The following is a 12,987-nucleotide window of genomic DNA, read 5'->3' as shown; positions in this document are numbered from 1 at the left end:
CTCATTCCAGAAGACACAGCCAAGTGCAGCAAAGTGAATGAACTGTGCCCCAGCAGTAAGAGAGTGGCCTGGGGGAGGGGCCGGGCAGGAGAGTGACTACCCAGGACACTGGGACTTGCAGCCTGCCTCACCCTCCAGAGAAGGCCATTCTCCCTGCCCTACGAATTCTCCAATTCCATCAAAACCTCTGCTCCCCTGGCTTGGTTTCCCTCACCACGAGTCTTTTCTAGAACCTTCGTCCCCTCACCATCACTGCTCTTCACTTGTATTTCTAAGCTCAAAGTCTGGCTTTTCTGTAACTGTTAGTTTTCAGGTTACTAACCTCACCTTGCAGCTCAGTTTTAACTCCAGGATAAAATGAGATGATGGTGGTGGTGGTTATGTGTTGGGGGGTGTCCTTCCTGGGGCCTCGAAGTGGTGGGGGAGGAGGGGAAGCAATGTGGTGTCAGAAGCCGGGGTAACCAAGCATAGTGGGAGCTTGGGGCTCTGGGGGAGCTTCTGGAAAGTCCCAACCCTATTAAGAAGATTAAATTTCATTTCGTTTATACCTTGCTTCATTCTACAAAGGATGGCTTTTAAAACTACACACAATGTTGTAATAGCTGAGAAAATAGGGGTAAATAAACTAAGTAAACACATACTTTATAAAATAGAAGTCTCTAAAATAACTGTTACCAATATTATCCAAAGTTGGACCCAGTGATATTATGATTTGTGAAGACATGTGAGCAAATGTGATCTGGGTAGAACAGGACCCAAGGGGCCCAATGGGTTATGCAAAGAGCCCCTTGGGGGTTGCCTGTCATTAAGATGGCCCTGCCCGCTTTTCCTGTGCTGGGTTGGTTTCTCTCCTGGCCTCCCTCCCTGCAAGGCCGTCTTGGCTGCCTCTTGAGCAGGGTCAGCAAATGATGGTCGATGGGCCAAATCTGGCTCACCACCTCTTTATGTCAGGCCTTGAGCTAAGAATGTTTTTGTATTTTCAAACGGTTGGACAAAAAAATAAAAAAATTAATATTTCATGACACGTAGAAACGATATAAAATTCCAATTTCAGCGTCTGTAAGTTTTACTGGGACAAAGCCATGCTTATCGTTCACATGCTGTCCATAGCTGCGTGTTTGCTACCATAGCAGAGCAGGGGATTGTGCGGCCTAAATCCCCACGATCTGGCCCTTTCCAGGAAACGTCTGCTGGCGCTGGCCCCGGAGCACGGGAGCCCGGCGTGGCTGTCTCCTCCCCAGCCGCCAGCCTTCCACACTCTGTCTGAAACTCTGGCCCGGGGAAGCCAACAGCCCAGGCCGCTGGAGACAGGGCGGTCTCGGCTCCCCAGGGCAGCAGGGGTCAGCCCAGGAACGATGGGCAGCATCAGATCGTCCGGCGGTCTTGTCCCAGCCGCTGGTGGTGCCGGCCTCTGTCATCACCCATGTTCCCCCAGAGCAATGGCCACATGCCGAAATGCACTGGTGCTCTGTCCAGGGGAGAGTGGCACGGCCACAGGTGGCATGAGAGGGACAGAGAGGAAAAGCAGAGCCATCCAGGGACTGCAGTGAATGATGAGCAGTGCAGAGACGACAGGATGGCCAGCCCACCCCCAACTCCCCGGGTGAAACCGCCTTTCTCTTCCCGAGCGCTGCTGAGTAAGGCTCTCCTCAGGGAATCGGATTCCGTGACCCGCTGGTGCCTCTTCCTCAGTTGCTCTTTTTCCCACATCTCCTTCCTGGTTCCTGCCCCAGTTCCTGCCATGTCCTGCTGGCTTCTTTGGACCCTGAGCCCTGCTCTGGAGGGGCCAGAGCGCCGGCTGTGGCCAGTGTGGAGCCAGGACCTCGTCCTGTGGCCCTGCCAACACCCCGGCTTTGGGAATCTCGGGTCGACGAGGAGCTGAGAAACCATGTAGTGCAGCCCCCTTATTTCAGAAAGGAGGAAACTGAGGCACAGGCCGTGGAGCTCCTCCAACAAATATATATCCAATTAGTTCAAGGCTCACACCGGGGCAGATACCGTATCCCTTCCCTTGAGGCTCAGGCTGGAGGCCATTTCAGTGCTTCCGGCTTGTTTCAAGGAAGTACTTTAGGTGAATATATTCAAGTTCGGTTCAGGTTTGAACAGCCTTCTTTCTTAGTTTGAGTCCTGGCTAAATAAGGCATTAATTTGGAGGCCCAGTTTGGGGCTGAGCAAATACAAAATTATGATTATACTTTCTCTTCTGCTTTTCTGAGCACATGCGGAGCCAGGGAGACATCCAGGTGCCCAGGGGAAGTCTCTGTGTGCAGCCAGGCTAACAGATGGAAGAGGATTGCCTCCATTCCTTTATGTGCCCCCTAACAAACTGAGGGTCAGGCTCTGTGGGTTAGAATAGAATTTTCCTCAAGGGAGGTCTAGACAGGAAGGGAGCTCAAAGTGGGGAAGGCTTGGCACTTCTGGGCCCCATGAAGATAGGAGGGGAGGCTGCTATGGTCTGAATGTGTCCCCCCAAATTCACATGCTGAAACCTAACCCCAAGGTGAAGGTAGAAAGTGGGGCCTTTGGGAGGTGATAAGATCACGAGGGCGAGGCCCTTAGGTACAGGATCAGTGTCCGGATCGTCGAGACCCCCGAGAGCTCCCTTGCCCTTTGCACCACATGAGGACACAATGAGGAGTCTGTGGCCCAGAAGAGGGCCCTCACCCAACAAAACTGGCACCCTGCTCTGTGGATGAGCCACCCAGTAGTGGCCCGAATGGACTAAGCAGGCGGGAATGTGATGGGGGGAGTGGGACGATGAGTCTGAGGGTGTTTGCACTCTGGGAGGAGGCTCCCTGTGGCCAGGCCAGTCAGCGGCATGACTAGAGCCCAGAATATGTGGGGCCTTGTGGTGTAGCCTGGCTGAGCCTCTCCTCGTCATGTGGACAGTTTCCCTACCAACCGTGGGATGAGGCTGGATTAGGTAGAGACAAAATAATGAAGTAACATTTTCTCTGACCATCTGAGTGGAAAATGTCTGCAGTTTGTGATCTTGCTACACTGACTTGGTTTCAAGAAGACTCTGCTTTCTTCAGACCGTTCACTCTAATCTGTCCTAAGTCACCATTACTTCCTGGTGCCCTAAGCTGCCATTAGTAACCACCATTAGCCCTTTCCTTGGCTGGCCTGGCTGCGGGATGACCCGACTCCTCCCTCCCTCTGCTTCCCCGACACCTTACCTCCTGGGACCGCTCCGAGATCAGGACGAACCCATTGTTGTCGATGACGAAGCAGTCCAGCTCCTGGGGAGAGACCAGAAGGAGGTCATGGCCAGGCCCTGACGGCTGGTGTTGGCCTGGCGTGTGGGGAGCCCTCCCTGTCTAGTGCGAAGGCACCATCCGTGGCCCAGCACGGCAGGGGAAGGAGGGGAGCTGGCCTGTTAGGAGGATGTGGTTGAGGAGCCCATGGTTCCCACTCACCCCCCTTCTCCCTGGGGGAGAACTTACACTGTCCTGGCAGCTCTCCAGGCAGGGTCCATCCACAGCGCTGCACTGGAAGGAAGAGAAACCATACACGGTGTGTGCCTCTGCATACATGGGTGTTGACGCGGGGGACATGCAGTGTGTGAGCATGTCTGTGTTGTGTGTGTATTACATTTGTGTGGTGTGGGGAATGGTGGATGTGTGTTTATGGCACACTGATGTGTGTGCACGTGCATACACGGGTGTGCTGGGTGTAGGCTTCGTGTGGTGTGAATGTGGTGTGTGTCGCATGTGCTGGGTGTATGGTATGTGTGGTGTGTCCGTGGTGTGTGTTGTATGTGCTGGGTGTATGTGTGCGTGTACGGTACACACGTGTGCTATGTATGCATGTGTGAAGCTGTGTGTCAGTTGCTCAGGGTGCCGAGAAGCAGGCCCCCTGGCTGAGAGCAGTCCCCGCACAGGGTTTCGGCCGCACCCAAGGGTGCCGCGGCCCCTGTAGCCCATTCGTGAGGGTTGGAGGTCAGCCGCATGGCACCCAAAGCCTCCTGGGGTGCCTTTGGAGGCTCCCGTTCTTTGTGATCCTGTATGACTTGGAGGGTGATCCTAGGTTATGGGCCGGTGCCCCTTCCCAGCCCATCCCTTCCATCTTCATGTTGTGGTTTCCCAAACCTGCTCAAAGTGAGGAGGCAGCAACAAGCGGATGGGGCCATGGACCAGAGGGGCAGATTCTGGTGGAGGAGTTTGAGGGGGACAGCGAGGAGACCTGGGGAGTGCAGAGGGCTCTGGGGAGCGGGGAGCGGAGGCGGGGAAGGAACGGGTGGGGTGGGAAGCCCTGTGGATAGACAGCAGTCCAGGCTTGGGTCCTGGCTAGAGGGACTGAGGGCCCGCTCTCCTACTCGGCCCGGTGGGGCAGGGCGGGTGGGAATACCGAGTCCTGCCCATTCCCGGGGCTGAGCGGAGAGAGAGCCCCCGGTGAGGCAGGCCAGGAGCAGAGATGAGGCCACAGGCAGACATGGGGAGCTGAGATAGGCAGAGAAGGAAGGAGTCCGGGAGAGCTGAGCTAGGGTCCCGGAGGGGGGCCGAGAGGCAGTGGGGCAGCCCGAGGAGACAGCTCTCCTCACTGCGGACAGACGTGTCAGACCAGTCCCCTGACCCTGATCTGGCACCATCACACCCACCTGCCTGGTCGCCGCCCAGAATGTGCGTTGCAGGAACTCCAGCCTCATTTGGACGCCCACCGCTACAAGGAAGTGGGAAGAGGGTGGGCAAGACCATGGGTGTGTTTTTGGGGAGGGGGATGGTGGGAAGGAAGAGACAATGAGAGAAAAAAGTAGACTGAGGTTAGAGAGAGGAGGTGCATCAGCAGGAACCGAGGGGAGAGGTAGCACTGGAGCTGGGTGGGATGGCAGCCTGTGAGAGCCGAGCGGAGGCTCCTGGGGGAGTGGGGGAGGGGGAGAAAAGCAGACAGAGTGGCGGCTTCTGTCTCTTCACAGCAGTTAATACTAGAAAACACCTCCAGAGAAAGATGAGGCCCAGGTTCTAGAGAACAATGAGATGGCATTCATCCTCTGATCTTGGGAAACTCAAGGCAGGTGGACCGGGCACATCATTCTCCCTTTTCCCAAGGATGGAAAGACAGAGGTAGAGAGACTGAGCCATCTGTTCAAGGTCTCGCGACCAAAAGTGGCGGGCTGAGACGGGAATTCAGGGCCCCTCACAGGGCTTTCTAGATCTCAAGGCCTGACACAACAGCCTCTCTTGTACCCAATCCCTGCTTGGGGTCTCTCCCACTTTGTAAGAAGGCTCTTTCCTTGCCGAAAGGTGCTATCAGGTTTACCCAGGTTTGCAGGTCGGTTCCAGAAAACCAGAGATGCTACCAATTGGCAAAAACTACCCTTTGGTGACGCCACTTACAAGGGGCTACCCATGCCTCTTTGGTTCCCAAATAGGCTTGGAGGACGCAAGCTGGAGCTCACATGCTAAGAGAACTCTGAGGTCAGAGAACACAGAGCAAAGGCAGGTTATATTGAAAAGAAAAAGAATAGAAAAACTAGGTCGACTTCCTACTGTCTGGTATAATAACATCGAAAATTTTGAGTGCCAGGCACCTTCACATCCATGGGCTTATTTCATCCACACAGCAGAGCAGTTCTATTCTTAATGGGGCTTCACAGAGGAGGAAACGGAGGCTTGCAGAGATTACCGGCTTGCCTCAGTCACCCGGCCCCGAAAGATGGAACCAGGACGCAGCTGGGGTCTGTCTCTAAGGCTCTTAACCTCTCTGTTCTGCAGGCCTGACTTGGGTCGCAGTGGCCAGGAAGGAGCTGGTGGGCATGAGTGAGGAGTCTCCCACCTGGGCCGCGGCTCCCTCGTCCATACAGTGGGAGTAGAGCTGGGTTCCCCACTGCTCTGCCACATTCATGACACATTCTAATCCTCCCGCTGGCCACTCAGTGGAGAGATTTTCCATCACGATCATTCTGACTTCCCAAAACTCAGCAGCTGGCTCTTCTAAAGGGACTGGAGTTCCAGCACAGAGATACAGAATTTTTTCCTTTTGTTTTTTTTCAATATGGAATGATCCTAGACAAGTCTGATGAAAAAAAATGAGACCAAGGAAGGGTCAAGGGGCCAGAGTTCTGGCCCTGGGTTAGACAGAGCTGTGATCCTTGGATTTGTTTCTTCGGTTATAAAATGAGTCATGATTATACTTGCCCTAGGAAGGCTGAATGGGTAAAAGACCGTGGAGGCTCAAATGGACAGTGGGAGAGAATATTATTCTACACTAGAGCTTTGGTTCTCAAACTTGGCATGTGTTAGAATCATCCGGAACGGGGTGCCTGGGTGGCTCAGTCGGTTAAGTGTCTGCCTTTGGCTCAGGTCATGATCCCAGGGTCCTGGGATTGAGCCCTGCATCAGGCTCCCTGCTCAGAGGGAAGCCTGCTTCTCCCTCTCCCTCTGCCCCGTCCCGTTGCTTGTGCTCTCTCTCTCTCCAATAAATAAATAAAATCTTAAAAAAAAAAAAGAATTATCTGGAAGGTTTGTCCCCGTCCCCAGAGTCTCTTATTTAGTATGTCTGGGGTGCGGCCTGAGAATTCACATTTCTAAAGTACTCCCAAATGGTGTTGATGCTACTGGTCCAGGAACTATATTTTGGGAACCACTATTGTAAAGCAATGCTGTCTGATTGAACTTTCCGAAATGATGGGGCTGTTCTAGCTCTGCACTGTCTCATACAGTAGCCACTAGTCACATGTGGCTATTGAGCCCTTGAAATGTGGCTGTTATAACTGAGGACCTGAATTTTAGGATTTTATTTAATTTTATTATTTTTTTTTATTTTATTTAATTTTAATTAATTTAAATTTAAATACCTACACGTGGCTGGTGGCCACCATGTTGGATAATGCAATTCTAGAGTTCATGTGGTTACAGATGATGGAACCAGGGCCCTCAGAGGCCCCTCCCCCCTCCCCTGGGAGTCTCATGACAGTTCTGTGGCTGGAAGTATGGCTAGGTTTCTTGAGCAGGTCCTATAATATGGGAACATTTGAGTTCTCTGTGCACTCCTTTGTTGCTTCAAGGTCTGCAGGCTGAAAGAAGTGGGTGGGAAGGGCACAGGTACATGGACTTCTTGGTCATGACAGAAACAAAAGACACACAGACAGCCATAATCCACACACAGTGCTTATGCTGGAGGGCCCGGTGCTGGTTGTCACATATCCTCCTCCCTCTCACAGTTCCCTCCATCCCTGCAGGGGACTCCTCAGTCTCTCCCTCTTATTCTTCCTTTTAAGACCGCCCTTGATATTCATTTGAGACAATTTCTTTTACCTATAGAAAAAGGCTGAGTGAAAGAAGAGAAACCTTCTAAAAATTGTCAGAGAGCCATCACACTAATGCTTAGAATGATCAAATCTTTGGGATTTAGGAAAGCTTATTTACCCCTGTCCTTGGCTTCCTTGGTCAAAGAGCTTTCAGGCTATTCCTGGAGGGAGACTCTGCCTCTCTACCTGCTTGCTCAGAGCCAAGGCGCATAGAATCATGACATTCCCGAGCTAGAAGAAATTCTATGATTCAAACACAGAGTCTTGAGAGAGTGGGGGTTTGTTTTCCCCTAAGGAAACAGCTTTTTGAGACTCTTGGGTAGAACTGGGAGGGGAACAAAGCAGACTCTCCCCCTAGGTTCGGTCCCACAGCTGGTGCATAAGTCCCCCTAAGACAAGCTCTGGGTCCTTCGTATCTGGGATCCTTCGCAGAACTGAGGACAATCCAACTGCTTACTACATCTCCACACTTGCGTCACCAAGAGCATTTCAAACTTCACATGTTCAAAACCGAGCTTGGGCTTTTCCTCCCCAGAATGTGACCCTCCTTGAGACTTCCCCATTTGGGGCATATTCCACTTAACTGTAATCATTTTCCCTTACTCCGTGCAATTTCTGCAGACCTTATTCCAAAACATGGTAAGTCTGTCTGCTCCACCCTGGGCCAAACCAACATCTCTCACTTGGATTAATGTGCTAGACCTTCTGTGATGTGCAGCCCCTCTGTGATCCGTTCTCCAAGAGCCGTGACAGTGATCTTTCTGAAGATCAAATCACGTCACTCCCTTGCTTAAAACCTTCCAATGCCTTTCCTCTGCTCTTGGAGCAAAATCTAAAGTCCTCTGTAATATCGCCTCAAAACCCCACAGGAGCCGGCCCTGCCATTCTCTCTGATTTCAACCTGAATCATCTTCTCCCTCAAACATGCTAGTCTCGTTCCCACCTAGGGTTCTGCATCAGCTGTCCTTCCTTCCTGGGATGCTCCTCCCTTAGAATTTTACATGGCTGGCTCCTTCTTGTCATCAGATCTCAGCCCAAACATCACCCCCTAGAGAGGCTTTCTCTGACCTCTCCAGATAGAGCAGCCCACCTCTTCACCTTTCATTCTCATTTCATCACTTTTTAATTTCTCAGGAACATGATTTATTTATTTTATCCTCACTTATTGCCTGTCTCACCTTATTGGCATGGGGGCTAATAGTAGGCATGGGGGAGTGAGTTCTGATCCCCAGCACCTAGCATCGTATCTAACATATTATGGAGCTCCAAAAATATTTTTTGAATTAAATAAGTAAATATTTGTGAATTCCACTGAGCCAGCCACTTGATGGGGAAATGAATTCTCAGTCTCATCCCTTACCTTTAGGGTTCAGGACCGTGCTGAACTCCTTCCTCCCATATGGAGCCTCACCCTCTTACAGATCCGGACTTGGGACCCTAGAGATGAAGCTGTGCTCTGATTCCCTTGAAGGCCTAGGAAGGAACCCGCTAAGGGATGGGGACTTCAGGGGAGACAAAGAGAACCTCCTCAGGGCAGGAAGCACTAGATCCTGGTGGTGGTGGGAGGGGGGTCCGGGGCGGGGGACAGAATGGGGGAGGGAGTGAGGGGCATGGGAGCCTGTTCAGCAACAAACTGTCTGTTCTGCCTAATGGCTTTCATCATTTTAAGTCCTGTTCAACTCCTGCCTTATAACCCAAACTGCATTTTCCACCCCAGACACTGAGGGAGCCCAGCCTTCTTCTCTCCTGGGAGACCTGCCAGCATGACCCTTGGGTCCCTGTTCTGCTTGCTCAGGTGGTCAGCCATTGTCAGAACCTCACTGGCCCCCCATGTCAGGGGAGCACCAGGCTGTCCAGCCTCCCTCCCAGTACCTCCTATCAGCCTGCTGTGTGCAGGAGACAATACCTCATGGTACTGTGTTTGCAGACAGGCTCAGACCTCCTGGTGCAGAGAAATCCAAGCAAAGGGGTTGAGGGAATGTGAGGCACCTGGCCTTTCTGGGCTGCTCCTGCTGTGGGTTATTAAGAGACCTCCCCCTCTCACCTGGGCATGATTGGTCCTTGTTTCAGAGCCTGACCTTTGTCCCCCAGGTCCTGCCACAATTTGGTAGAGGTCGAAAAATGACATCCCCTTCCTCCTGCCCCTAGCCGGGCCTGTCCTTCTCTCTCCCCTGGGTTCTCCTCTTGCCCTTCTCTCTCCCCTGCCTCTGCACAAAGATCTCTGCCTCTCCACAATGATCTCGTGCCTTCCTCCAAAGCAACCTGTCTGCTTGGCTGTCAGACAACCTAACAAAGAGCCTCAATAAGACCACAGGCAGCAGACGGCTTATCAAGATGTACCTCTTTTGCTCTGAGGCCTGGCTGTCACCTCAGTGCTGCTTTGTCATCACAGATGGCAAAGCAAAACAGCTGTGCGTGTGCGTGTGTGTGAAGTGATCCCTGTTGGGAGCCGTGCTCCCAGGGGTCAGCACCTCCACATTTTACCCACTAGCTCTCATATCTCCTTTGTCCTTCCCCCTTCTCAGCCCAGAGACTGTTTAATTGATCAAGAGCTGCGAGGCTAGGAGGGGCCCATTTTTTATACCTATAGGCCGGGAAGCCAGCAGATGCTCAAGGTCATGGAGTGCCAGTAACAGAAGGGAGACTAAAGATCTCAATCATTCTAACTCCTCATTCTATAGAGCAGGAAACCAAGGCCCAGGGCTGTCAGGTTCATTAACCTAATAGCTAGTTAATGAGCAACAGAGTCTAGACTCTGGGTCCTCTGATACCTAGGCTTGGGCTCTTCCCTTGTATCCCTCGTTCAGCTGACAAGAAGGCACTGGAGCATGGGAGAGGCAAAGTCCGTCTTCCGGAACAGCTCATAGTATATGAAAGAAGATAAACCACATCACAGAAAGCTACTATACATTTTCTGCAATAAGAATCACAAGGATGGCCCAAAGAAAGGCTATAGATTGGAGAAGGTCAAGTCTGTGGGCTAGCCCAGGGAAACTTCGTAAAGGAGGTGACTTTCTGGTTGGGTTTTTAAGAGGGGGAAGGCTACCCATGGGGAAGGAGAGTGTTCCAGACTCAGGGAAGGAGCTGGAGAAGCAGACTCTGTTTAGAGGCAAGTGGGTGCAGTTTGCTTGAAGGTAGGATGCATGTGACAACTGGGTAGGTGAGAGGCAGGGCATTACTAGGAGGTAGAAGATGCTCTCTCTCCTCCTGTGACAGCAGTCTGAGCCCTCGCTGCTGTGTTGTCCAGCAGAGCAGACAGAAAGGAGGTGCAGGAGCGTCTGCCAGAGGCATCCTGAGTCAGGGGAGTTTCTCGACCTGCTTCCTGCCGCCCCCCCCACCGATGGTGAACCCGCCCCCACCCCCCCTCGAGGAACGAGAAACACAGGTGAAATGGAAGAGGGACGCTGGGATATCCCTGACATACTGGCAACACACTATGCCATATTCTTGACAGGCAGATTTTAAGAGATTCAAAGAAGGGTCACTTCAGGGTCTGTGCTCCCGGCCGTGCTCTTCCTTTGGCTTAGTCCCTGGCTTCCTTTGCCTTTGGATCACACGCTTGCCATCTCCTGGAATATCAATTTCCCCAACTTCTTTGTCCTGATCGGTTAGTAACGAGGCTTCCGAATTCTTGAATACCAGCTTTTTTCCCTTCCATTCCTACCCCATCTAGATAAGAGCAAGGAGCCTGGAAAAGCCAAACATGGTGGGGCGGGGCTGCATTTATCCGGGGTTCCTCCAGAGCCCCCCCCACCCCCGGGGCCCTACTGACAACCTGTCACCCAGCTGCAGCTGCCCCTGAGCGCACAGCCTGTCTGCTCCGGCACTGAGCATTGTACCCCCCTAAGTAGCCCTGGGCTGGGGTCACTGAGGCTCAGTGACCTGTGTGTGACCACGTGACACCAACTCTGTGTGGCTCAAGGCCCTCTCTGGAGGACTGCCAGGCAGATGGGCTGCCCTGTGCACCCCTCCAGTTACCCTCTCTGGAATAAATCACCTTTTGACCGGGAAAAGGTTCAGTTTTTCCTTCTCCACAAGCAGGATGGAAGACACTGCCCGGCATAGCTCTGCGGGAGACCAAGGCCGCTTCCTAGCGGCCTCCTGCTGCCTGGGTCCTGCCCCTCTTCTCCAAAGGGAAGGGGGGGAGAGGGGAGAGACCCAGAGGGGGGCGGGTCGGGGCAGGGAGAGCTTGGAGGAGCATGGGGAAGGAAGATGGAGGTCCGCGGGAAAACAGCGTTCAACAGCTTTCCTCCTCTCCAGTTGGAAGCGATTAATCCATAGGTGCCTTTTTTCTCACATTTCAAGGGTGAGCGCTGCCCTCTGGCCGTGAGCTCCTCTGGTGTGTGTGTGTGTGTGTGTGTGTGCGCGCGTACCGCGCGTGCCTTCGCCTGTGTGTGCTGCTGTCGCTGTCATCACAGATGTACCCCCAGCTGTCACTCCATTGCTCTGTCTCTTTGCTCGTGCACACGAGCGCGCTCTCCTCTCCCCTTTCTTCCCCGCTCCTATCTGTCTCCCTCTGTCCCTCCCTCTTTCCTTCTCAGTTTGTTATTGACCCGGCAGCCCTGTCCCCTTGGCAGCCGGCAGCAGGCATTCCTTCTCCCCGGAGCTGTGTGCTGCACGCCAGGTCCCCGCTCCCGGTGGACTGGGGACTCAGTGCCCACCGCGCTCTGCTTGGCAGTGCTGTCTGGATTTCTCCAGGAATCCCGGGAGGGTCTCACTGGACGGTTTAGAGCTACTTGATTTAAGGAGCCTGCGGTCAGGGTGAAGAAAGGTGAGTGTTGTACGCTGGAGGGAAGGCATGACGGGCCGGTGGGGGTGCAGGGTGGCTGGGACACAGGGAATGGGGCCCATCTTTGCTCGATCTCCTGGGCTTGCACAGACAGCCGCTGTTACCTCCTGCCTGGGAGCAGTTGCCGGGGTTGGGGAAGTGCTCAGGACTGGACATCGGGGCAGCCCAGAGACACAGGGCACAGGGCTACTCTGACCTCTCAGCACTGGGGAAGTGAGCTGGGTTCTGCTGGGGAGGGGGCAGTGGGGACAGGGGAGGGGAGAGGAGAGCAGTGCTAATGCCAGATGACAGGCCTGGGTGGCATAGAAACCAGTCCCCGCAGCACAGAGAGTGCCAGCCAAGAGCCCTGTGCCGTCTGCCTGCCCGGCTCAGCATTCACAGCCTGGCGAGCTTGGGTGCTATGGGAAAGGGGATGCTGGTGACAGGGCTGGTACAGAGGGCGGCTGGGTGGGTGGGGGGTGGTGGCAGGCTGGAGGACTGAGCTGTCTGAGGTATGCGGATAGACCTCGGCCCGGCCTCTTTGCAGGATGCTCTCAGCGTGGGGTTGCTGGCCTCCAGGCAGCTATCCTTGGACAAGGGTGCAGAGGAGCCCTTCCCAGGCTGGACGTGGCCCCACGCAGCTGTGGGGGAAGCCTCTCTGGTGGGGGCGTGGCTGGGAGTGGACAAGGGAGAAAAGCCTTGCAGCTCTTCCTTGGCAAAGCCCGAGGCCCTGCTCCCAGCCCTCCAGGGGCCCAGGGACAGGGGGTGGAACCAGGCTTGTGAGAACACACTCAGGGTGTTCCCCAGCTACACATCGGGTCCTCTAGCTATAAATGGGTTGAGAAGCCTTGTGCCTCCTTGGTGGGAGTTGTGGACTCAGCCTCGGGGGAGTGGGTGGTGTACAGCTTGGCCATGCCCGCCTGGCGTCCTGACCCACTAGGGCATGGACATCCTGAGTTGGAGTAGGAAA

General features: G+C 53.8%; 2 protein-coding genes across 4 annotated transcripts in view; one reads left to right on the top strand and one right to left on the bottom strand.

Moving 5' to 3' along the window:
• Window positions 1–12,987, bottom strand: part of CACNA2D4 (calcium voltage-gated channel auxiliary subunit alpha2delta 4) — a 113,682-nt gene that overhangs the window by 13,521 nt on the left and 87,174 nt on the right. The window contains exons 27-29 of the mRNA XM_081818917.1: window positions 4,601–4,662; window positions 3,447–3,491; window positions 3,180–3,242 (exon numbers count right to left, since the gene is read on the bottom strand). Coding sequence (XP_081675043.1) covers window positions 3,180–3,242; window positions 3,447–3,491; window positions 4,601–4,662 — 170 coding nt within the window. The remainder of the gene's footprint in view (window positions 1–3,179; window positions 3,243–3,446; window positions 3,492–4,600; window positions 4,663–12,987) is intronic.
• Window positions 11,425–12,987, top strand: part of LRTM2 (leucine rich repeat transmembrane protein 2) — a 16,774-nt gene continuing 15,211 nt past the window's right edge. For 2 of the 3 annotated variants that reach the window (XM_006742317.3, XM_081820966.1), the window contains exon 1: window positions 11,599–12,020. The gene's annotated coding sequence lies outside the window, so the exon portion shown is untranslated. Of the gene's footprint in view, window positions 11,556–11,598; window positions 12,021–12,987 lie in introns of those variants that run through there. The other variant, XM_081820968.1, reaches the window with a different exon arrangement.

This window comes from Leptonychotes weddellii, chromosome 5 (genome assembly GCF_054177405.1).
Source record: "Leptonychotes weddellii isolate Sample4059 chromosome 5, ASM5417740v2, whole genome shotgun sequence".
Taxonomy (NCBI): Eukaryota; Metazoa; Chordata; class Mammalia; order Carnivora; family Phocidae; genus Leptonychotes; species Leptonychotes weddellii.
The sequence above is the reverse complement of the archived record's forward strand: the minus strand, read 5'-3'. Positions and strand labels throughout refer to the sequence as shown.